The sequence below is a fragment of the Zosterops lateralis genome, assembly GCF_965231275.1.
Source record: "Zosterops lateralis genome assembly, chromosome: 7".
NCBI classification, from domain to species: domain Eukaryota; kingdom Metazoa; phylum Chordata; class Aves; order Passeriformes; family Zosteropidae; genus Zosterops; species Zosterops lateralis.
The window spans coordinates 20,245,176-20,272,039 of record NC_139767.1 but is presented as its reverse complement, the minus strand read 5'-3'; the positions used below and the strand labels follow the sequence as shown (position 1 = coordinate 20,272,039).

At 37.0% G+C, this 26,864-nt stretch overlaps 1 protein-coding gene across 7 annotated transcripts in view; it reads left to right on the top strand.

The window, feature by feature from the left end:
- CSRNP3 (cysteine and serine rich nuclear protein 3) overlaps positions 1-26,864 on the top strand; it is a 98,147-nt gene that overhangs the window by 22,442 nt on the left and 48,841 nt on the right. For 6 of the 7 annotated variants that reach the window (XR_014590491.1, XR_014590492.1, XR_014590493.1 and 3 more), the window contains exon 2: positions 6,926-7,103. The exons of the other annotated variant lie outside the window; for it this stretch is intronic. Coding sequence is in view for 1 of the 6 variants with exons in the window: in XM_083864751.1 (XP_083720877.1) it covers positions 6,956-7,103 (148 nt within the window). In the remaining 5 variants the exon portion in view is untranslated. The remainder of the gene's footprint in view (positions 1-6,925; positions 7,104-26,864) is intronic. 7 annotated transcript variants of the gene reach the window in all.

Here is a 26,864-nt window from a genome sequence, read left to right as displayed (position 1 = left end):
TATCAGCATCTGTACCACTTGTAGATGCTAGAGATGAGCATATGCCAGCATCGTTTCTGCATTTTAAATTCATTGCCAGTGGAGTTAGGTGGCATGTGTTAGAGTGTACAGCAATGTGTAGGCAGTCTAGAAGATTAGTGGATTAGTACTCAAGTGTGAAATCAGGAGTACTGTAACGTGATGGTATAGAAACCCTGCAAAGAGCAGACTTGGCAGGATTTGGCTTGCAATGCCAGAACAGATTCCCCAGGTTGAATTGTGCAGTCTTATCCTGCAGAATTTACTTGGTGCTGTTGATTTAGATAGGCTGAAGCAAATGAGGGGAGAAAGACTATACCTGTTTTAGGTTTGTGTAAGTTGACCTCTGCTGTAAGCAAAAATATGTAAGATTATACTAATGGTATTCCCTGCACCTATACAGTGTAGTCTCTTATGTGGAATTAGCTTGCTATGTGTTTGTAAATTTTACAGATTGTAGTACTGAAACTACCAGAGCCTACCTCTGGCAACTGGTGCTTATGATTAGAGCTGCCAAATACAGCAAAACATGTATTGCAAACATTAATTTGAATTCTGAACAGCTGTTTGATTCATGTTCGTGTACCTCTGTTGTTCACTGTTTGCAAGCATTCATGCAAATGATTTTTTGTCTGCATTAATGTAGTTCCTTACGTGAATAGTCATTTTCACAAGTAAGTAATAGTCTTTGTGTGAGTGATGATGTCACTGTAGGTGCTTTTGGGTTTGACTACCCCTCCCCTCCCAAATTTAAAACTGTCAGTTAGACAAAGAGCAGAATAATTCAGTGCATTTTATGGAGCCAAGCAACCACCTTGATTAGTTCACAACCATCTCTGCTGCTGACGTTTATTTAGCAGGTAAGAAAAATGTCTTTAAAAAAATGAAGCTTTGTTTGCAGGCTAAGAAAAAGACCTAAATTCAAAAAGAGTATTAATCACAACAAATAACCCAAACATCTTGGCTTGTGAGCATCAATATGCATGATTTGACTGTGAAATTATTTGCCAAGTCTCCCTAGAATGTTATAGTACATGCTGACTGGCCAGTGGGTGGGAGTTGTTTGTGATGAGTACTTTGCAGTAATGTTTTATGTGTAACATCTGTTTTCTGCATCCTCCAGTTCAGTTTGCAGTCATTTGCATAGAAAGGTTTTATGTTCAAAAGTGAATCTGTATTGTTCCTACAGACTTTAAATTTTTCTGTACTTTCAGTTGATACATATGAGACAAGGAAAATGCAATGTGACACGTAGGACAGTTGTTTATTTAATGCCCACCTTTGATGTTTATTTTTGGTTTTGTTTTCAGATAAGAATTTTTATTCAGGTAAATTTTATCATGAAATGTGATCAAGTCTCAAGAGGAAATTAGTGCAAAATAAGGTTTCATAAATAAGCCAAAGAAATAAGTAGTTGGATTTTTTTATACCCTGTCCTCTAGCCCCCTCCACTCCAAATGACAATGTGTTCTTCAGCTCTTTTTCCTCTTGGATTTTCCATAGCTTTAGTCAATAACTGATTTCTATAGTGAGGCTTTTCTCTAAATCATGAGGGTATATAATTTGAATAGGATTCTGTTTTATTATTTTATATATTTTTTTAATGCTTACTCCATACAGTACATGCTTGATGTTTATTTCTTCACAGGTATGCTCCATGCTTCTTCAGTGTCCCAGATGATGTTGGATGAGCTGTATACTATAGCACTGACTTTTGCAAAGCATTTATTTGAAAACTTTGGCTAGGATGAAAAAAATTTAGATTTGTCTTTGTGACTTGTCCTGGTTTTGCCTGGGACAGAGTTCATTTTCTTCTTAGTAGCTGGGTCAGTGCTGTATTTTTCAGATTCAGTGTGAGAATGATATTGACAACACAAGGATGATTTGGTTGTTGCTAAGTGGTGCTTGCTTTAATTCAAGGACTTTTTGGTGTCTTACCCTGTGCCAGTGAGGAGCTGGAGCTTGGTGGGGCATGGCCTGGGCAGCTGACCCAGACTTGCCAAAGTGATATTCTGTAGCATAGAATGTCATGCCCAGTATATGAACTGTCCATGGGTGTCAGTGAGACACTGACCATATATCAACTTAAGTTAGGTTTTGTAGGACAAGTTTGGCAGTGTATGTTGCCACAGTATCATAAGAAAAATTTTCTCCTGGGAGCACAGGTAATGAATGCACTGTCACCTGTCCACTCACTCAGTAATTCTAACATCACTCTTTTTAGGCCTTTCACTGGGATTTGGTGATACCTTCTATCTAAAAAAGATATCTAAAGGTCTGCTGCGATGAGATCGTCACCAAGATTCTCTGAAATTTCCAGCCTTTTTAGGTACCAGAGAAAGCCAAACCAGCCAGACTTTTGTATTATTTTACTTTGTAGATTCCAGATAGTACTGTGACAGTGTGAAAGGTATCTCCCATTTTTACATGGGATTTTTATTTTCTAGTAATAACATATTGCTTTAAAAATTTTAAAATATTTTAATGCCTTCCAGTTATCTGGCGTCGTGGGAAGGCAAAGCCTGTTGCCATGGAGCTTTGAGGACTTGCTTCACCAGTCAGCATACCTGCAGTTAGAGAACTGGCTAAATGATCTCATTGTAGGAGTATTTTCATCAGGGTGGAGGAAAAATAGGAAGTGTAGGGGGAAAAATTGGATGGGGGATGTTTAAGAAAGATACATCCTTCTCACAGCCCATAGCCATCATATCCTTCTGCTGTGTTGTCACTTTCTTAAAAGAGTCCTTAACTGTGTTAGGCAATTGGTGTTTGACCTAGAGCTCAGAGGAATGTGTTAGTTTGTTTTCCTTGGTTTAATACTGTTCCTTCTGTTTCAACTTTGTTTTGCCTTGCTATGGACTAATGCCACACAAGCATGGTGAAAAGGCTGGCAGAGGATGATGTGTCCCATCGCTGTGCAAGGCTTTGTTTTGTTGTGAAGGATTTATCTACGAACAGGAAAGATTCCAGTGTCTGCTTGTTACTCAGTTGTGTGAATTGGAAGGATGCTGCTCCAAATCAACTGTAGCTACTAGACAGCTGTTTAGTAATCATCTGGAAAGGTCTGTTTTTAATTGAACCTTTGCAGCCAACTTTAGCCCTTTTTAACCGAATGGATAAGTATGATAGAGCAAATCTCTTTAACTGTAGTTGGTGGTAATTTTTCAGCCTCTGAAGGCTGAATTTCACTGGTGCCTTAGTGGAAGTCCAAGAGTATTGATTGACCATCCGTTTGTTTTTCTTAGTCATGTACTGTTATTTGGTTCCTACAGTCAGATATGGACTTCTGTGTACTGCATTCTATACCTATGTACATTTGCTCACTTCTTTTCAGAATATACATATTGCTGAAGTACTTTTGTGTATTTAAGAGTATTCCCATCCTATATAATGGTTGTCTCACATACCCAAAGTGACTTAGTTAGCAAAATTGTTTCACGGCATAGTTACATTACCCTTATGATTCCTCCTATCAGTTACGGAATTTATTTATAGTTTTGCTTTCCATTCATGTATTGAAAATTTGACTTGTGTAAGTCTTTGGTACCTTGTACCATTAGATCTACCTCTTGGGTCTTCTGTTGAGATGAGATTGGATTTGGATTTCTTTGTGACTGCAATTACTTCAGTTGATTCCCCAAAAATCTGAATTTACCTATGTAATTGTAATTATGGTACAGGACAAAGAGCAATTCAGTTGAATTCTCTGTTTTGTGTCCTCACTGCTGTTAGAAGTTTGCTTATTTCTATTGGTCTCTGGCATATACGTGTCTTCCACTGGGTTATATCACACAATGAGTAAAGAGCAAAATAGTGCTTTCATAAACAATATTGAGTTGTGTGTCCCATGCTTATTATGTCCTAGATCCTGGAGATGTGGATTTTGCTCAGGTACTGCAGGATGTGTGGGTAAATAAGGCTCCCAGATAGAACATGCCTTGTGCACTGCTGTGCAGATGTGTTTCTGTCTGAAGAATATTGGCTTACGGAGCGGCATCTGTTTATACAGATGTTATTCTAAAGGGCTCTCCTGCTGGCACATAGTGTGTACAAACAGCTTTAGATACTCTTTAATCTATCTCTGTGATAGCCAAGCTCTTGAGTAATGGCAGTGTCTCCTTTCTCCCATGTAACATATTCCTGGGGAGATTTGATTACAGAGAGATTAGAATCAACAGACCTCAGGAAGGTGGCAACACCTAAATTTGATCACAACTACTTTGTCAAACAGCCTTCTTAATAATCTTCCTGGAAGAGATTCAGAACAAAAATCAGGCAACAGCCACACTAAATATATGTAACGGCTAGCTATGCTGCCTTTGTGTTGTGGTGATACTCAGGTTCTGCAGTATCCCTGTACCTCCTGTACCTTATCTTGATCAGCTAGCAATGCAGACCTAATCTATGTTGTATCTAAGGAACCTGAGACCCATTTTTTACGGTTCATTACACAAATTTATCTTAATGAAATGGCTTTGCTGCTACCAGGTTGTAGCACTTGTTGCAAATGTAGGTTATGCTAAAACCAGGCAAGTTTAAAACCCTTTGGTGTAAAAAAAATTGTTTCTACTACTTGCTGTGAACAGTTCTGGCTATTGATACACTATGCAATGACTTTACTGATGTGCAAGACACCATTTAGTCATCCAGTCGCTGTGTGCTTTTACTGGTGGGAGACAGTGTCTGACAAAAGGGCTTTTGTCTGGAAGTCATCTCAGGGTATGAAATGAGTTCTTGCTCTCTGACTGGCTGCACACTCAGGATGATCACAGATACTAGGTTTGCCTTGCAGTGGAGTTATGACTTAAGTTCTTTGGACCTGGAACTTCGTGACTCCTGTAGCCACAATTTCAATGGGTGCACACATGGATTTGACTTAGGTCTCACTTGTACGATAAACTCTTTGTCAGCTCATTTCTCACTCTCTTCACTGAGATGTTTGAGTGTAAGCATTTTCTTTCTCACACTCCAGCTGCTTCTTTACCCTCTTCTACAGTCAAGCTATAATCCTGTGGATTTGATATTGCAGGCTGTTGCCATGGAAATAATGGTGATTTCACAATTTCAGTGCTGTAAGCACTGCAGGAGACAATGGAAAAGGTGGTTGGCAAGAGATATATGAGGGTATGGGGGACAATTCAGAGGAGTTGTTTCTGAACCTGTACTTAGGGAGTGACTCTTTATAATTGTGGGGTTTCAGTGTGTGTGTGTTTAGTTCTTTTATCTCTCTTTTTTCTTTTTTTTGCAAAAGTGTTTTTATTAGAGGCTGGTTCATAAAAATGCATTCTTACATTTTTGCAAAGGTTATTGCAAAGTGATGCTAAATTCCCCTTTCCATGTCCTCAGAATAAAAATACAGTGCTTTCTTTGCAGTTTATAGTAATTCATTTTTGGACAAAAGGGCAAAGGTTGAGATCTAAGCAAGTTCTGTTTGAGTCATACATTTAGCCTGAAGAAATCCCTTTCAGGAAAACATTTTTTTTCATAAATAGTAAAACAAGCTGAGAACATCATGCTGAGCATATGTATTTAAAGCCGTCTGTGTGACTGACTGTATGAAACCCTAATATATTTGTTATTTAATTTTTAGCGTGCTCTGCATGCAAACAAGTTTGGTGCTGAAGATCATCTTATGCAGCATCTGTTCTTAGTATTATATCAGGATTCCACGTCTACGCTGAAATCTTTTCTCTAAATTAGACACATCCATAAAGGTAGAGTGAAGCGTACTGGAAGAAATAACTATGTTATAAAATGAATTGAATTGGCAGCTTAACAAGCTGAAGGCAACTGGCATCAGATGAGAATTTTTGATACTAAAAGCTTAAAAGCATCAAACAGCCTTTTTTCCCCAGCTATTTATGGCAGCATTTCACTGATTAGCATAGACAGAGAGTAGATATTATCTGTAACTTTTGACTTAAGATCTTAGAATTAATTTTCAGTCTGCAGTAGGAATTAATCAGTAATGAGGGTGATAGTAAACTATTTTTAATTAAAGATAGAGAAAAAAAATCACATGTGTTAAAATTATCTAAAAATGGCTTTAAGAGTATTTCGATCTTTTTCTGTTTAGTATTCCATAAATGGAGCTAGGAAAATCAGCTGTTATATATGAAAGGGAAACAATAAGGAATGTTCAACATGACTCTGGCTTTGTTGGGCAATGTGATTAGGAAGTCAGGTTCTTAAGGATGGACTCAGTCCTTTGATGCTTGTGTGAATGAAAATAGCCTACTTGTGTGCCAGCAATCATATCTGAATTTCGAAAATTCTCGGCAAGAAACTTATGAGTAAATTAAAATGACAAAATGAGCCAGAACTGTTTACTCAGAGCCTGGCGTGGAAAGATGCAAAGTGTCTCATACAGCTATCAAATCTAATTGCTATTGCAGGCATTTGTTAGTACTAAACATTACAAAAATCAGACCTTTAAAATAAATCAAAAGAGACAATGAGGGTTTTTTCCTGAGTTATATTTATTACAGAAAATTTTTTGTCATGTAACATTTCTTGGAGCCAAGTAATTTTTTAAGTCTTCATTTTTGGTGAATAAAGGTCCATTTTTGATGAATTACATTGGAGTATTATGCTTGACCTAAATTTGCTGCATAACTGAATATATATATATATATTTATGTATGAGACTTGCTATAGAATTGTCTGCATTGGTAGAATACAGGTAGCATTTACTTTCTGTCTTAAAGTCAGTGAGATGATAAATATACTGATGATAGGTTGTTTGATTCCTTCTTGGAAAAGTTGTTAAAAACTCTTGGTTAAGGAGCCATTTAGCTTCAGGCAGTAGTATCTGATTGATACATGAACTCTTTCGTGATAAATGAATTGGGAGACCTGCACAGTAGGTGGGTGTTTTGGTACCTCATTGCCTCTGTTCCTGTTACAGGTGCATGGTGACAATTGGAGCATTGCAGCAATGAGTGGAATTTTAAAGAGGAAGTTGGAAGAAGTTGGTGGAACCTCACCTTGTTCATGTGTGTGGGAATCAGATGATGATGTTTCTAGCAGTGAAAGTGCTGACAGTGGAAATAATGTCCATCCATCTGCTTCTAATCATTTTACTCGTAAGTACTAAAGGGGTGTATAAGGCATGATACTGCTGCTTATACAAGCTAAGAAAAGTTCATTTTACTTGTTAGAAATACAGTGAAAGCTATCTGGTTATTTTGAAGTATTTTTTCTGTTTTATTACATTTAAATGCTGGCACTATGAGGAAGTACTTATTTTTGAAAAATAACTATTTCCTCTGGTAATTGTTTCTGTGAAAATTTTTAAGTCAGAGTGAGTTTCAGAGGGAATTCCACGTTTGTGCTCTATCATTCACATCTGGTTAGTATGACATGTTTTAAGTATATAGGAGAATGTCTTCCATTTTGAGTGAGGATTTGGGGGAAGGGGGAATATTGGCAGTAACTAATTTGGAGGCCAGTGTCTCTGCTTGGTGTTGTGTGTTCAGAGTTGAGAGTCTATCACAGACTGGTGACACTAGCCTGATCAGTCATCCTGACACCTAAGCCAATGCAGCCATACAGCTTTCGGTCTTTTTTTTTTTCACTCATTTCAGGGGTAAACAGAGGAACAAATTGTAATCCTGCCTGAGAGGGTATTTATAGTATAGTTACAGCACAGTAAGTTTCGTATAGGAAGAATGGGTTTCTTGGAGTGAGTACTGTAACAGATTGCTACTTACTTAAGATTTTTCAGAGGCTCTGGAATTTCTCATTTTCTATTAGAACACATTTCTTTACAACCAGATTCTGAAAGTAGTGGTTTTCAGATTCCTGTCCTCTATTGTGGTTATTTTCTATTAGTCATCAGCTTCTGTAAAACCCAAATGCCAAATTTATTAACAGTCAAAAATCTCTAGATGTAAAATGAATATGTGCAAGAATATTAATTTTACATCTAATAAGAATATTTACATCAAACAAGAATATTCGCAAATAAAGATTTCTTCTGTGAGAAAGTTGCAGGATTGGGTTGCATAATGTTTGATTATGGAGCAAAACAAGAGGACGTGCCTTGCTGTTGCAGACAAGTCCATTCTCACTAGTATATGCTATACACAAAAAAGCAGGCTTTTAGAATATGTAAGATATTTGCTCTTGTCTCACCTGAGTTCAGTGTAAAATTCTTACCCCCTCAGCCCACCTTATGAAGTAATGTGTTTATTCTGTACACATACTCCATGAAATGTGATCTCAAACTGTGTGCCCAAAGCCATTCTGCTGTTCAAAAAAAATCTAGTAATATTCATATAAATTCTTCCCACTCTTATTTATCATTTCTTTTCTAAGGAACTCCAGTAAACCATGTCAGTACAAAGTAAGTCTTTGAGATAGTAGATGTTATAACAGTATTTTATAAGCTATGTATGTTTATGTAGGTTAAGGCTATTGTTAATAATTAATACTAAATATTATACATTTATATTTAGCTTCCTGTGGTAGCCGGTCCTATACAAAAATAAATGTTGTGCATATCCAAATCAATTAAATTATTATAGCAGCCTTATCTTGATTTTCTTTTCCTCAGTGGCATCTATGGAAATGAATGTACTTTTTTCAGAATTAAAGATAGAAGTGTTCATGCATGTATAGACATGTGCATATATTTATCGTGTGAGGAAAGCATAACTGTATGACATGTATGTGCTTTTTCAAGTGACATATATGTCCATGCGCTTGTGTACATATGTAAGCACACGTGCAGTAATTGTGCTAACGACATACAGAAGAAGCCTTGAGTGATATTTTAAATAAAAGTTTAAGTTTGTGACAGAATGCCATAGAACTAAAAAGTGAAAAGCTACAGGGTTTTATACATATTTCTGATTAGGGTCCCAACTCTGGTAACAGAAGAAATAGATTTGTCTCTCTCCCACTGAAGTTTATGGGTCTGTGTGAATTGCGTACTCTTCTAATAAGAATCCTGCATACAAGTCAGTAAACAAATAAATCATAATGTTCTTTTTAAGGATATTTGATTTATGGTTTTTTTCTTTGTTCTTTGTAAAAAAACGTTTTTTATTTCACCCATGGGTTGTTTGCTGGTTATTTTACTGGAATCAGGATTTCACTTTGGTTTTAATTTCTAAACTCGTGGTTAGGGAAGTTAACAGGCAAATTTTGCTGTCTCAAAATTTATCTCAGGTGCAGCTGGAAAGTTTCTTAGTATATATCAGTTAAACTTTGGTAGGCTAGTGAAGCATGTTACACACCAAGTATCCTCACCCTACCATTAAATATAATCCTTAAAAAGGGTGGGAACAGGGGTGTGGTGTGAGCATCTGAAGTTGTTTAGCAGGTCTGGAAAGTTGTAGATGCTATCATGATAAAACAGGGTCTATTTAAGGCAACTCTAGGAAAGCATAGACAATCCAAATATCTATTTGCTCTCTATTCAAAATATGTGTACCTAGTTATTTTGAAAGAAGAAATTAAAGGTACAGAGGGACAATTTGTCAGAGGAACCAGCTGAAACAAAAAGAAGTCCCTTAAATTTGTCCATAAAACTTAATTCAAGGCTTCTGAGATGGTTATTTTAAATCTGAGTACTTCCACAACCACATTGCTGCTTTTTGTGTTATTAGTAGTTAAGCTAATCAGTTTGCTCACCTGCAGTGAGGCCAGTCCAGTAATATTCCTGTGTATTATGACTCTTTTCTTTTCAGCAGGGTGATCTCTGCTTAAAGGGTAAGTGTTTGCAAGTAAGGCAGTCCTGTCAGTTAGTAATTATGAAGTGTCAAGTGGTTCCAGTAAAAGGCAGGAAGAACTCTGGAAATGAAGTTGGTCTATGATTTAGCTCTGGGAGATGGAGAGGGGAAGACTCTTGTAGCCTGTCTTAGTCAGGAGTAGAGTTATATTTTATGGAGTTTCATGTCACAGGGAAGAAGCCCGAGATAGTGTTTGGAATGGAGCTGAACCATCCTGTGTGGGCAAGAGGCCTGCAGATAGAAGTCTTTTTCTGAACAGCATTTGTAAGAGACAGAAACTAATGGCAATATAGATTTTTAAAGTGGTTTGTGTCAGTTTAAATGCCAAAAATGAGATCTCAGGAATGCTGAGAACACTGACCAAAAGCCCCTCCAGGCTATCTAAGATGTGTGATCAGAGAAATTCAGTCCCCTTATAGCATAAGCTTGCACTGAATGTTTTGAGAAGAGTCTGTTTGCTGTTAATGTAGCCAGTGTGTAGAGCAGGAGTGATAAATGCTATATCACTTTCCAGACTCTGAACTGGTTATTAAAAACAATAATAATACCTATTGGTATAATATTCTTTGTTTGATTTGGGAAACTTGTGGACTCCCTGGTTAAATTCATATAAATATCTCCAGCGCAAAAATATGAGCCTGCAGACATTTTCCATTGCTCTGTTGTTATGTCATGACTGACTTCAGTTTTTACAGTTTCTATGACAACTGTGATTTTTTGATTGGTAAAGAATCAAGCACTAAAGGGTTTTTTGGAGCTGTAAAGTATTTTTCCATCAAAGGAATAGAGTGAAAATATCAAGATGCTTTTCACTAATCAGTATTGAAATTGAACTGCTGTCTAAATGTGGATACCTGTTTATGGCAGGCTCCACATACACTAATTTTTCAGATAGAACAGATGAGAAAATAGCCCTATTACAGCTGCCAAATAATTTTCTGGAAAATTAATGATAATTTATGCATACAATTTAAGACATTCTTATTTTTCAAATCATGAGGGTATTGACATTCCCTGGTTAACTCATAAAGAAAGGTACTTATCAAGATGTGGTTCAAAGCAACACAACTGGGTTGTTTTCTGAGATTCTTAGGCCATTTTTGCATGTCATGAGCAAAATGGTACTTGGCGACTAATGATGAAATTACATCAGATGGGAGTGAACAAAAAGAGATATTAACAGAATGTACAGGTGAACAGTTTGTGGTTACTGGGGAAATACAGAGAGGAGCTAATAAAGAGCTCATTAGGGTGGAAAGACAGCTTGCAGACTCTGTCATGTAAGAAGGAAAAGAGAGAAGGAGGTTCCCCAAGACGAGGAGCTCGACTAGCAACAGGGTGTTTTTCAGTAAGAGCAGGAAAGCAGTGGTAACAGATTTTACTTGGCAAATATGTCAGCTTGCAGAAAGCGCTACAGATTGGCTGGCTCAAAACTGGGAAAAAGGGGGGGCTAATGAACAGAATGAGAATGATCCAGCTTATCAAGATCAAAGGTATTTAATGCTCCAGGAGTTTGCAAATTCTTAGTCATTGAAAGTGACTCATCCTCTTTCACTACATTGATGTATATGGAACATATTTCAAAAACAAATTAGAAAATTACTGGGAAGTGTTGATTTTGATTCTACAGCACATCTGTATCTGTGCTGCATTTATTAGAGAAAAGCCTTGCACTCAGAACAGACATATAAGGCCTGGTCTGTATTCAGGAGTGTGCACTGTCAGCAGGTCTGGAACCATCTTTTGCTGGCCATTCTTAGTTAAGAATGATGCTAACACAATGTATGGGATTCTATTTGCTGATCAAATGTTGTCTGTGAGATTGCATAAAAATTAAACATGATGGTTAGCTATTGCCCTTGATTTGTTCTAGAGAATTAAAATTATACCTGATCATGTCTTAGCCACTGGTTTTAAACTTTCTATAGCCATTGCTGTGTCTCTAGATGCTATTACAATATGCAAAATAACTCTAATAACTTTACAGTCTCATTTATAAAATCAAAGAATATGAAGTTTCTTTTTTCTCTCACCAGTGATGCATTTTAGAAATGCAAAATCATGATGACCATAGCTTTTTTGACAAAGGGGGATAAACATGCCTAAGCTCACAGATTTTCAAATTCCTTCAGAAGTTTTTCCTAGCTTGGATTTTTGAAGTAGGCTCAGCTAACATTCTTCTCTGGAGAAATGGTAAGATTGGGAAGTAGGTGAGTTTTATTTTAGTGAAGACTTGCTCAATGGCCTTTGTAAAATAAGATCAGAATTTTAAAATGAATTTCTAAGGGTAAAAAAGCCTTAAGATATCTTGGGTATTAAAAGTAGCTGTCCCTTTTTTCAAGTACAAGGAAGCATTATGACAACATTTGGATACCAGGGAAAGCTCTGGGTGGCCTGATACCATTACACTAGCTTCTGTAGGGAAATAATTGGTGAATCAAATCATAAAGAAGGGAAAAAAAGTTATTTGTCTGTTACCGGTTTGTAACTATGAACAGATTCATTTTTGTCTGAAAAAAAGTTTCATGCTTGCTTTCTCCTGACTGCTGTATCCTAATGCTCACTTTCATTCCTAGTGAGAGTCCCAGTGGCCTTCAGCAGCCCTCTTTGAATTGCTTTTTGTGCTCTTACAAAGCAAATGAAACTTCAGAAAGATTATTGTGATAGCCTCTCTCCTCATTTAGTGCCATGATTAGTACGCCTTCTTCATTTTATACTAGTCTACAATGTCTCCTACCAGTCTGTGTAAAGGTGGTTTTAAAGATGTTTTGAAATTTAAAGCCAAGTTAGATTCAGTGCTTTTAGCAGAGTACGTTGTCTTATTGACTAGGTTGAATGGGACCCTGAGCAACCTCATCCTCATGGCTGGCATCCCTGCCCAGGGTGAGAGGTTGGAACTGGATGATCTTTAAGGCCCCTTCCAAACCAAACCATTCTGTGATTGCACATTGCAGTGACCTTTATAACTAATTTTGGACTGTTGCACCCTCAGTACAGGTGCCATTGTGCAGTGTTTTCTCCTTACTGAACGTTGGTCTGCTCTACCTTGCTCTGATTTAGCCAAGCACTAATTTAGCAATAGGAATGACTGAGAGGAGTTAACTTCAGAAGGACAGCAACATAGAGGTACTTCTCGTAGTGGGTCTTCTAAAAGAAGTTCCTTCCAGGGGCTTGTCCCTGCTTAAAGGCGTTTTCTCTATCATTTGATACAGCTGTTGTTTGTATGAACATGCTGATCTTAAGTCTGTAGCAGTGAGCTGGGAACAGCCTTCTGTGGGGTTTGGCTTGATTGGTCTTTTTGTGGTTTGTTTTAATAGACTAGCAGTTCTGCTTGCAAAGCAGAGTTAACAAGCAGATGAACTTGAGTAGTTTTATCTTGGTGCTTTGTAATGAAACCATTCTAATGCTTACAAGAAAGATGCAACTGTATTTTATCTCTGCTTGCAGTCTTACCAGTTTTCAATGGTTGAGTTTTATATTCTGATTTATTTTTTTTTTAATTGTTTTTATTGTACTAGGACTTTTTGGCTCTACTGGAGACCTGGACCTGCTAAAGGTGCATACAGAAAATACAGACTGATTTTCTCCAATATAAGACAGCAACTACATACAGTAAATGCATGTGGTTGCTGTCTTATAAACTGCAGGGAGGAATGAATCCATGGAAATTACTGACCCATGGGCAAAGATTTCAAGAACGTTGATTGAGACATTATGGAAAAATAAAAGTGTTCTGCTTGCTGGAGGCTGTATTGACTTCTTCCTTTCTTCTTCCTCTGTAGACCAGCCCCATCTCCCGCGTGTATTTTAGTCTTGCTGAGGTGCCTTGGTGCTCAGGGCAGTTACCTGGTGTGCACTGAGTGTGAATTATATTTGAGGTCCTGATCCTTAAAGGAATATAAAGAAATTGAGTACCAGTCCTCCCCTTGTACAAAGTACTGCAGTGATGTTTTCAGCAGGTGCAGTTAGGAGACTATAATAATAGTTGTAGTACTAACAGCATTAAGGCATGTGGGTGGCATCCAGACCTCAAAGTTTATATTTCAGAATTTTTATAACACCTGTAGCAAAAAAAACCCTCAAAAACCAAAAAACTCCAACCAACCAAAAAGAAAAACCAAAACCCAACCAACTAACCAACCAAAAAAAAAAAAAAAAAACCAAACCAACAAAAAAACCCCCAAACAACACCAAACAAAAAAACCCACAAACACCCAAAAAAACAGAAAAAAGAAACAAACAAAAAAGGGAGGGAAGAAGAGTAGCTCATTTAGTCTGAACTTACATAATAGTGATATGACTGTTCTGAAGGGGAAAACCAGTTAGCAGTTATCAAGGACATTGGCTTGTCGTCCTGTTATTTCCCAGTTCACTATCAAAGCCAATTAAGACTCTTTTTGTAATGTGGAGTCTTCTGTATTTTAATGAATTCATCATCAACTGTGTATACCCCAGAGTAATAGTGGTGAGAAGGGGAGTTTCACCATCAAACTGATTGAAGACTCAATGACTTCATCCCAAGTGAGGCTTCAACTGTTATTATCCGTGGCTTCAGCCTTGTTACATTACTCGTTTTCAATGGGTGCTTGTGTGCAAAATAATAATATAACAAGCCATTAACCCCTACTTGCAGTGAAGGTACTGAATGCACTGTCACAGGACTTGCTGTGAGAGTATCAGTGACAGCTTAACCTAATGGTAGTACTTATTGAATTTCTGAGTTACTGATGTTAAGTGAATTGCTCTGTATAAATATCTTTTGTGTTTGCAACTTCCTTTAAAGTTGTTTCTCTCCATTTTGGAAACTCCAGGATTTGGATACAGACAAAGAATAGATTTTTTTAGTACTGAAAAGTAGGGTTTGTGTGTTGTCAACTGGTTATCTGAGTATTTTATTTAGACAAGGATATTAGGAGATGCTTTTGAAAATGTTTAAGCAGGAGTTTTGTTTACAATAAAACTAGTGCCAATTCCGAACTCTATCTTATTTTAATGAGATATGACTTCTAGCAAAGAAAACAGCCATAGGCAGTGGTCATCTATAGAGCAATAGTTCAGCAGTGGTTACTATAGCAACCATAGGTGGCCTACATTTTACCAAAAAGTGATCGTGTGTCTTTTTTTATTTTCTTTTTTTTTTTTCCTAATGGAGCATATCCATTGACTTCTACTACTATTTTTCATCTTTTACATATTGTTTTGCTTAAATAATACTCTTAGTTTTGCGTGATTAGTGTGAAATGGACATAAAAAGTTCTGGAGCAGAGATACCGTTTCATTGTTATGCTGCTATTTAAAATTAGTAGAAATTTTTACCTTTACTGTCATGCCCAATTGTTTGTTCTTAGGAAGAAGGTAATGCAATTTAATTAATTAATTCCAGCTGCATTAAAATCATGTATTCTTTGTATGCCTACCAGTGTGTGGTTTATAATGGCTTGCAGTGGAAAGACTCATTGTTGTGAATTTATCTATTTCACTACCATTACAAGTCAGTAGGCTACAGTCTGAATAAAGCTACCCAAACTTTGGACTTTGAATAAGAATCAAAAATGCTTTTGGCTGTGGTAAATTCATCTTGCCATTGCCTTTAAGGAAGTGAGAATTTTCTCAAAAAATGAGACTATTCTGCAGACAGACAGAAGAGCAGCTAGGAGACATGAAAAAATGTGACATTTCAGATAAAAATTGAGTTGGCATTTTAAATATACATCTCTCACAATAAGATTAACACAGAAGAGGAGGTGCTGGGTGAGAGCATGTGCCCAAGGAAGTCATTAAATGTTGTAATTTGTCTAGAGTTTCGCTTGCAGATGAGCCAGGCCTGGATTTTCATAAAATTTTGTTAAAAGAGTTCTTCAAGAAAGGATTTAATTTTCTTTTTTTTTTTTTTTTAATCAGGGTGACTTTGGTAGTCTTCAGATAAATACAGTGTTCTACCTCGAATTGTTTATTGTGCTTTGTACTGTGGCGGAATCTTAAGTTTCACATTAATGAAGGATAGAGAGATCTACAATGAGGCTTTTGAGACCAAATTTTATTGGATCACCTACTTAATGGATCACCTACTAATTATGAAAACCCTGGCATAGCCATGAGAGTCTATTATGGCATTTTGTGGAACTACTAGGCTGAGGTAAATCTCTTCAGATCCATATTTTGCAATCCTTCCTCACTGTTCCCATGTACAGCATCATATGCATCCTGCAGCTGATAATGGAACCACCTCCTTATGTCTCCTATATTTTCCATTTTCTCTTTTCTGGCCCACGCATCTTTTGTACCCTGTTTATTGCTTTGAATTTTGTACAGCCCACTCAGTTTCATCCATACTGCATGGCATGCTTTGCACCATCGCTTCGGTCATGTGTTGTTAGATTAGCTGTAGACTCATTTGTTTGCATACCTCAAAAAAATAAAATGTTTTTTGTTTGTTACCTTCTTTGCTGCTTCAGAAAGGTGGAGTTTTATGCCCTATGTCCATTTGTGTTCACTCTGATACATGCAAACAGCAGCAGTAGTATTGGCAAGAAATATTAATTACTTGTGTGAAATAGGCAGTACTAAATGGTTTTGGGAGTTGATGTATTTTGCTTTTGTGATACCAAATTTAATTATCACCTGCACTTCCTGTATCATGATCAAAAACTTCTTTTCCTCAAATCATTTTGATCCTAAAAATTCTTACGTATCCTTTAAGCAGACTGTCACAATAGCAAGCATTGCAGCCCTGGTTCTCAAGATCATAGCTAGGACAGTATGTAAGAGCTGTATGCCCAGAGAATTATGGCCTGTGCTGAAGGAGGATGTGAAAATTACCGCAGGTCTAACTAGAGTCTGTACCAAAGCTAAGATCAATTAAGTGAGGATTCCTACATTATTTTAAAGCTGGATCACAAATGTTGAGGGCAGAATGGAAAGGTACACTGTGCCGATTTTGGCTGGGGTGGAGTTAACTTTCTGCACAGTGGCTGGCAGGGGGCTGTGTTTGGATTCGTGCTGACCACAGGGTTGATAATACAGAGATGTTTTGTTATTGCTGAGCAGGGCTTACCCTGAGCCAAGGCCCTTTGTGCTCCTTGATGGCCACACTGGAGAGAGAGGGGGCTGGGGGTGCCTGGGGGACACAGCTGGGACAGGTGACCCCAGCTGACCAAAGGGACATCCCAGACCACGGGACATCCTGTCCAGTATATGAAGTGGGCAGGGAGAAGGAAGAAGGGAGGACATCTGAAGTGCCAGTGTTTGTCTTACCAAGTAACCTCACCTTTGATGGGGTCTTGCTCTCGTGGAGATCCTGAGCCTGCCTATCCATGGGAAACAGTGAATTAATTCCTTGTTTTGCTCTGCTTGCATGCATAGCCTTTGCTTTCCCTATGACACCCACAAGTTTTCCAGCTTTTACCTTTCAGTTCTCTTTGCAGTCCTGCTGGTGGGGCAGTGGGCAAATGGCTGCCCAGGGCTTGGCTGCTGTCTGAGGTTAAACCACGACACAAACAGGCATCTCTAATGGCAAAGCTGCTTCTGTCACTGCCTTGTGCCACCAGCCCCTTCTCTCTATTTGATGACCATGATTTTGCAGTATGGATTAAATGTTAGCTTGTTTTTGGTTTTGCTTTTCCTAAAATTATATCCAAAACTGTATTTTAGAAAGATATCCAACCTCACTTTATGGACTTCAACAGATGGCAAGTCTGTCACCTGCCATGGTAAGCAGGATTAATGTTTAATTGTCCTTGCAATTACTGAATTTTGCCCTGCTCAGTGAAATACAGGAAGGTTTTCAGACTCCCTGTTGTGTCAGAGCAGAAGTTCCTCATGTGTACCAGAAATCAAATGTGCATACTGGTTGTGTGCTCAAAGGTTGTATGATCATTTATTTTTTATATATCAATATGCTCTTCTGATTTTTTTCACCCTAACATGGTAACTTGGCTTCATTGCAAACAAACGGAATTTTCTGTTTATTCTACGATTTTGCCTATGGTATTGCAACATTTTTCATAGAAATTCTAAGGGTTTGTTGGTATCATTTTAACAGTAATGAGACGTGAATTTCATTTTTTAGAGGACATGATTTCAGAGGTCTAAAAATCTCCTGAGAAAAACTGGCGTTCTTTGAGATCACAAGGTCAGTAGTAGAGTAGCAGTTATTCACATTCATATGTCTCTACAATTATACAAGTTCGATTTAATTTTGTACCATTTGATGGTACAAAACATAATGCTATTTTTTACATCTCTGCAGAGATTTTGATTAGCACTTTTGGAAGAACATAAGTATAAAAATCAGTTTTCCAGCTGCACCTTTGTGTATAAAAAATGCTTAAAATTCATGCTAAAATCTACTGGATTAGCATACATCAGTAACTTCCAATAAAATTAGATTTATGCAGGTAAAATGTTCCTAACATACTGTCTGTGTTTGTAAATAAATTATTATTGTATATTTGCATCCTTTGCCATTTGCTTGCAAAAGTATTGCCTGTTTAAAATTTTGGAAAGGGAAACACCAAGTTATCTGAAGAGGTACTTTCAAGGCTTTTATTTTAATTGTCACATCATAATGTGATTTATTTTTTCCAGAGACTGGAAGTAAGGGATATGATTTATTCAGCCACAAAGAGCTGGCCAACACATCTCAAATAGTAAATGTTTTCAGAGAACTGTGTGTGATCAGTAAAATATTTTAATAATGTCACAAAGTAACTTAAAATGCTTGATAAATAGAAAGAAAACAATGATAGCATCTTCTCTTGGTTAACTAATTAATAATTTCATGTAAACTTTACTGGGATACTGGAAAATGGGTATTTATCTTTTATCTGTTTGTTTATTAGGATATTATTTTTAAATGTTACATGTACCAATGAAGGAAAAATCAGAAAGCAGGACTGTAGGTAACTCTTCTTCTGAAGGGTCTGTTTGATTTAGGAGTTAACCATGATATGAATGCAGACATTAAACCTGTAGTTTCTTTTTCTGGGCTTTATTAAGTAAAGAACATAAGTAACCTATCTAATACATGAGATGATAGGATAAGTAAATTGATAAAAGAACAGCCATGGTGGGTTTTTTGTTGTTTGCTCACCTTCTCCTTTGTTTTGTGGAGAGCAATTTTGCTCTATGTGCTCTTTGAATGGCAGGTTAACTGCTGCAGCTAATTCCCAGGAATAAACATATTCCAAAACAAGGTCGAGGTAGGAAAATTAATAATTTAAACTCAAATAGGTGGGATTTTTGAATTTTTCTTTTCAGTTATAGGGCAGACAAATGATAAAAATGTAAGATGACAAACAGAATTTTGAAGAAACAGGTTTTATTAATATTATCAATAAGAGGAAGGAATTGCTAACCAATTGCAATTCTGCTTTGTTTTTTTTGGTTTTTTTTTTTTTTTTTTGTGTGTGTGTTTTTTTTTTTTTGTTTTTTTTTTTTTTTTTTGATTGGTTTGGTTTTTTGTTGGGCTTTTCTGTTTGTTTAATTAAAATATCCAAACACAAGGTCCTTGTCCACCATTTATCTTTATACCACAATCTCTGGCTAACAACAAAAGGGAAAAAAGACTATCACCACAACAAAACAAACAATCCCCCAAACAAAAAACCAAACCAAACCCCTTCTACAAATCTTGAAATGACTTTGCATTCACAAGGTCTTAAGAGTGATGAGAATGAAAAATTTACATGCTCAAATCTCAATCCATTGTCTTAAAATGGGGAGAGTGGAGAGACAGCATAAATCACTAATCCAATTGTGCTAGAACAGCTGCCCAGATACAGCAACCGTGAAATCTGTGCTAGCAACCTGATTAAGTTGTTTTTTAACCACTGTGTCATCTAACTTAGCTCTGTGTGCAGTATGACAGTATCTGGATTCAGTGGCTGCTTTAAGACATTTTAGCTTGTGGGGAGGAAGGCCAGTGACAGTTCCTGCACAAATGCAGTGTTTGCAGCCTCTCCAATGGGGCTGGATTGTGCACTTGGCGCAGGAGAGATGTGAGACGTACAGAGATTTACCAAAGGCTATAAATTTCTGAAGGGGACAATCACCACTATCACAAATGCAACAGTTTTTTCCCATGTCAGGATCTGTAAAACTGCAGGACAGCTGAACAGAGGATATTTCAGGAACAAATGATGGCATAGTCTTATTTTTAAAAAGGACCTAATTTAATTTTATGTGATGGTGCCTGCATTTTAATGCATAGCATAATAAAGCCTGAACCCTTTGGCTGAGGTCAGCCTATCTACTAGTGTCTTCTTTTAGGAGTAGATAAGCATATAAATAAAAAATTCTTCCCTTCCCATAAATGCTTTCCAGTGGTTAAATTCAAGAGCTTTTAATTAGAAATTGCAATATATGAGAACTTGGAGGATTTCTGTGACTGTAAATTCCCTCATAGCACTTTTTTTCCCCTAGAAATCAGAAATACAGAATAAAAAGATAAAAAGACGTGTCCCATGTTGCAATTGATGTAAAATTTGTGTTGTATATTGGGGTTTGTGTTATAAGTGTGGCCTGTGGTTTCCTTTCTGTTTTGCTCAGGTGACAGTATTAGCTAAAAACAAATAAATAACTATTTACTGGGGATGGCAAAATCCACTATCCAGAGGCCAAAATTAATTTGTAGGTTTTGTACTTCTTATGATATAAGCTAGAAAAATCATGATTTGCCTATTTCAGGGTTGGGAGACAGTTTAAAATGCCAAAATAATTCCTCTGGAGAAGGTATGTATTATGTAAAGAATAAGCACTTTGATAGTATTTCTACCCTTTTGTCTGGTAAGACACAGATTTTGTTGACAGTATGATGTAGTGTTTGAAATGTGACACAGGGAATTCTGAGACTTGCATTCTATCCTCTAGAGTTCCCTTCCTTTGGGAATTTGAAGAATTCATTAAATAAATCTGACCAGAGGAGATTAAAGTCCTCTTTCAGCAAGGTGCTTAAGTTGGATTCATGGTTAATCAAAATAATTGTGCTGGGACCATTGGTTTCTAATATTTGTTCTCACTCAAATGGGGCCTTAAAAAATCAACCATCTAAAATGACAGCAGAATAAGTAAAGGATGCTGATCAACAATTTCCAAAAAGCATACTATTTACAATATTTTAAGAATCTATTTCTTTCTACCTCTATTTCTTCATTACTATTCCTATTATCCTTTTGATGGTTTGAAAAGCATTATAGTTCAGTGGTCTGGTTTAGTACTTAAGTAAGTCCTAGACACATTCTTGTTATTTCTAATCCATCAAGAGTACCCAACAGCTCCTTTATTTTCTTTATACCAGTCTAATGAGGTCAGAAAGGTCAGAAGAAACTAGCAAGAAGGGTCAGAGTGGCTTATGCAAGGGTCCTTTTCTGTAGGCTGATATTCAGCATGCTGTGAATGGGTCTGGCTATAGTATTTGCATTCTGCAGTGAAATAATGACATGAGCAATTTGACAAGTAGGCTTCATTATCCTTTCCCACAAAATGTATTTCCACAACTAGAGCAATTAGTAGGGATTATCTTTGAGAGGAGAAATAAATGGCTTTTAGCTGCTTCATGTGTACTAAAATCCTGCTAGATGCTTTAAATTTTTCCCTTTTGGAAAATTTATTTTGTCTTTTAAATACAAGTGTCAAGATATCACCCTGTATCAGAAGAAACAGTACTTTCCCATCCACTTACTGGTCTAACTTAGAAATAGTATCCTGAAGTTCATATTAGACTTAAATTTTCAGACCTGACATTAAAATTTTCCTTCCCCCCACCTATTATTGCTGAAAGTGCAAAATATTTTCTTCCTCTAATTGTTTTCACTTGTTCAATGGAAACAAGTTCTCTCTAATTGGTGGTCTTGAAGCAAACCTTTTACTTGTAACCACTAAAAGCACAGTTGGCGAATGGATAACAATAAGATATTTGATTAGGTTTTTTAATTTTATTTTATTTTTTTCAAATGGAGATGCTAGGTATGGAGTAGTTAAACTGCTCAAGGTCCCACAGAAGTCCTTGTTACAAATGGATTTCAAGATGCAATCTGATTTCACATCTCTTCTGCTAGTCCAGTGCTAGCAGTTCAGTAAGTTGTTCTTTTTACAGTCCAGAGAAAAGTTTTGAAATACAACCATTAGTTAAAGTATTAATAATACCTGTATACTGAAAATAAAAGTAATCTAGCATTTAATAAGGGCTTGACATCCTATTTGTTAGGAGTTTTTTGTTCCTACTGCTGAATTGTATGTAGTCTGGCTATGGCTCCAGAGTCCTCATTGGTTACCCATTGTCTAGTAAAAAATTCCTCTACATTTTATTTTACATTTATTATGTGGGCTTCTCAACTTTTGGGTTTGTTTTCTGAAGATTTTACTTTAGCTGATGACTGGGCGTTGGATATCACTGACAGATTCACCTTATTTGTATGCATGGAACAAAACACTGGATGTGCAGACAGGCAGGAATTTTCATTTCTGGTTCAGGCTGTATTTGACTGAGCTGTCAGCTTGTCTAGTGTTTAGGTTTTGGCATTTCCCACACCTTCTGATAGTAGTCTGAGGTCACAGGTATCTTTTCACCAAATTCTCTGTTTTTTTAATTAGAGAGTGAAACCTTTCAAATCTTGCACTTCTTGCTCAGTGCACTTTGTGAATTTTGCTGCTGCATTTGCCAGAGGATGCAAAGGAATTTCTTTTTATTGCTTTTTCTTTTTTAATGGATAGAGTTATGTTCCTGGCATAAATTGGCCATCAGTGCCAATGGTATGGTATTTCTGGTATTCTCATTCAATTAATTTTTCTGTCATTCAATTATTTTGGGACCTATGCACCTTATTTTCAGCACATCTATATTAGATAAAAATATATTTCTTAGGTCTCAAACATTTTGGTCTCATCTTTCACAGTTCATCTTCAAGAATTTACTATATTTCATCTTCTGAAATGTTGGCTTGCCTATGCTTTTTTCCTCTCTTGGTTCTTTTATTGTTCTAATTGCTACTCAGTTCATTTTTGAAAAGTCACTTTGTTCCTTCCATATCTTACAACTTTATAGAAAATTATATTTTTAGTGGCCTTTTCTTTCCCATCTGTACTTTCTCTGGTTAATTTTTTAAAAAAGAAAAGCTTATGTATAATGTCTGTGTTAACAACATATGTATCCTTCTCAGATTTTTACTGTAAGATTGTTTTCCAGTAAGCAGTTTGTCTTTCCTCCAAGACAGTTGACTAAACTCAGCTGTGAAGCAAAAGAAAAATCCTATGCAAACTTTTTAGCAATTTCCATCTCAATATCACAAAATCTTGGCCTTAAAAAATGCATTCTTGCGTTCTCTCATATATCTCAATAGTGCTTTAAAAATGGTATTACTTTGGCCTGATGCATCCCCATTAGCATCACTTTTTACTGCATAAATGTGCTTTCTTTGTCTCTGCCTCTTGAAACAGGCAAAGTTTTGGTCTTTTCCTGTCCACTTACCAGTCAGGGTTTACTAATATTGGTAACTTTTAAAAATTTTAAATCCTCTGCTATGTCAAACGTTTTGGAGAATTTCCTGCAAATGTATTTAATTGTTTTTTAAAATCTCTTTTAAAACTTGCCTTTGTCATTATGTGTATAAAACTGTCAGTTGTCGTGTGAAAATAACTGTTACAAGATGACAAGTGGTAGCTCTTTGTTTTCTCTGAAGCACTAGGTCTTTGAATCCATCATTGTTTCCTGCTTGACATTTAAGATACTTGGCTTCTAAGATTATATATCAGGTTATATATAGCTTTTCTTTTTAAGGCTGTAAATGCCGTCATTATTGTGGTATACTAATTTAAGGCATGAGGCAAGGTTTGTGGGGAAATTAGCATTTTTTAATTAGATTAGCTTCTACAGCTAGAAAAGTAGGCAGGCTTTTGTGTCTCTGACCCCTTTCTCATGTCCTCAAAGGGTTTGGTTTTCCTACTCATCTCAGTTTGTCTACTTCAAGATACTGCTGTTCTCTACAAACTGCCTCTGTCATTGCTTCAGTGTCAGACACACTGAATGTCACGACAAGGCTGGCAGCTGCTGATCTGGGTCTGTTCCTGTGTGATTATGATCATAAAGAAATTTTTGAGTTGTTTGCAATTTTGCAACTACAGAAAAGAATAGGAAGATCAGCACAGAGCATGTACCAATTTGCTGTTGTGAGTATGTAGCAAGCTAAATGTGACAGCTTTTCAGGAATTCTCACAGTGCTGGAGATAATAAGAAAAACTGCAGGATACACGCTGCACAGTTATGAACTCATTGCCATTGTAAATGACACAGAATATATTTTCTGAATGTAAATGGGCCACTCCTGTCTCTCAATCCGAGGCATCCAGGGCAGTGAGAATGTCTTTTGCTCTGGAAAAGTAGAACATTTGGCACTGGCAGATCTTTGTATTTCTTGAAATATTAAATGGCTGAAGTCTGCATTGGCAATCCTGTATCCTAGAGCCTATGTGAGTGGGCATAGGGCAGGAGAGCAATTCCAGGCCAGCAACTAGAAAAGTGCTAGTGTCACTGAAATCTGCCCACCCTAGAAGATGGAAAGAGAGAGCCAAGGATCTTGATTCTTAAGGATCTGCTCTGCAGTCACAAAACTGGTGAGTTCCCCTATGAGTGTGGAGCTGTTGATGTGGTAAAAGTCTGTTAACAGCAAATGACAGCTGGTGCTGTCAGCTTGTACCTTTGCTGTGACCTGGAAGGTCAGAACAGACACACTGACTATGCTATTTCTAAATATCTGACAAGTCTAGTATTATCTCAACTTAATATAGCAGAAATAAACATGGTCCTCATGTTCCTAAAAGGGAAAATATTATGATGGAAACGATATTATCCTCAGTGCCTAAAGATGTTAGGCCAAAAGAATTAATCTCTTTGAGAAGTCACAATCATTGCAGGGATGCCAAAAACCACACTGAGTCGGTAATTGCTTATTTTCTGCAAGGCAGGAAACCGGCAGATGATGCAACTCTGTATCAGGTGATATCAGCCATCCCTATGGTTTTGTCTGTCCCATAAATTGATGATCCTAATGCAAAGTATTTGTATGTAATCCCGCTTGAAAGTCTAATTTATTTTTTAGGATGTTCACTGGAATATATGTTGAAGAATGATTTTGAAAGGGAAAAAAAATTCCTCCTCTGCAAGTGCACCAACACAAGAGGCTGCAGTCTTTAGGGACTGTAGTCTGACTTCCTCAGCCCTTGGCTATTGTACTGCTGTCAGGGTGATAAGTGTGTCTACTTAATATTGTGAACAAAAAATCTAACTGAAACATTAAGTTCTGCAGCTGGTACATTTCAAGTAGTTTAATTGAAAAAAAAAATCATGATTGTTTCTTAAATGCTGAAATCTTGAAAGTTATTTGAATATGAAAATGCTCTAATTAAAGTCTTTATTTAGTTCTGATCCCTTTTAGGTAGAAATCTTAGATAAAACAGTCATTCAATAACTACTTCTACAAAAGAACTTCCAAACTTGATCATGTTGCAGAAATGTTGATCCTTGCACAGTTTCAGGGCATGTAGCTACTACACTTAACCGTTTATGCTCTTGGAAAGTTAGACCAAAACTATGCTGTTTTGAACTTTGAACACCAGCTGAAAATAGTCATCAGATTATAAATCAGTCCATTTTGATCTCTGAAATTATATCAGAGCATCCGGAACTGTCCACTGTTTTGCTAATATGAATGTGGTTAATTAAATACTGCTATCCATCTTCATCCTATATGAAAGAAATGACAGTCAGTATTCCTTAGAAAGCATATTTCTGAATTGGACTGGCTTACCATCATAGAATAGAATCATAGACTTAAGTTGGCAGGCACCCTAAAAATCATTTAATTCAAAGCCTTCTGCCATGTACAGGGGCATTACCCACTTACAACATTTTTTGTTGTAGTTGCTCAAAGCCCTGTCCAACCTGATCTTGAACACTTCCAAGGAGGGGACATCCACAACTTCTCTGGACAGCCTGTTCCAGTGCCTCCCGACCCTCTGACTCAAGAATTTCTTCCTAATGTCTAATCTAAATCTCCTCCGTTCTAATTTAAAACAGTTCCCCCTTGCCCTATCACTATCTGCCCACATAAAAAAATGACCTTTCCTCTTTTTCCTAAGCCCCTTTTAAGTACTGGATGGTCCACAATGAGATCTTCCTGAAGTCATCTCTTCTCCAGGCTGAACAGCCCCAACTCACTCAGCCTGTCCTAACAGGAGATGTTCTCCAGCCCTCTGATGCTCTTTGTGGCTCTCCTCAGGACCTGCTCTAACAGGTCTGTGTCTTTCTTGTGTTGAGGACCCTGGAGCTGGCCTCAGCTCATCAGATGGACTCTTCTGACAGCAGAGGGGCAGAATCAGCTCCTTTGACCTGCTGGCCACTCTTTGTTTGGTGCACTTGAATTTCTGGGCTGTGAGTGCACACTGCTGGCTCATGTACTTTCTGAAACCTTAGAATGTTACAATGACATAGCAAAAAGTTTGCTTTTTTGCAGAAAGCAGTTCGGCTTTTAACTTGATGGAAATTGCATATATATGCTAGGAAAATTATTTTGGATGCTAAGATATATGAAAAGATTTTACATTTAATTTCTTTAACACTTATATTATGGCAAGTTAAATCATTATTGTGCACTTAGGGTAGGAGAAGGGAAATTACCTGCAAAGAGACTTTTACTTTATTAATGTAGGCTGCTGCCATGGAACATTTGGGGGGAGGTAGGTCTGGGGAGGAATTGTGTTGCATTGTGCTAGTAGAGAAAACTCAGCATAAGCAATAAAATTCCCTTTGCTGTACTGATGTTATCACTGATGCTGGTAGACAAAGTAAATAAAAATTATTTTCAAACTCTCCTGGATACACAAGAAATCAATGCTGGCTAAATGGGAATGGACACAATTATTAAAGAAGAATCCATTTCTGTTCTTTAAAGGCTGTTTGAAACAGTGAAAAGCTACCTTACAACCTAGAATTCAGTGGTATTTCAAGCCTTAAATGATTGTGTTGTATGTGGGATGTACAAAGGTGGAAAGAAGTATTGTAGATTCACTTCCTGTGGAATGAGATCCTAAGCTGATGTTCAGCAATTCTAGGCAGGA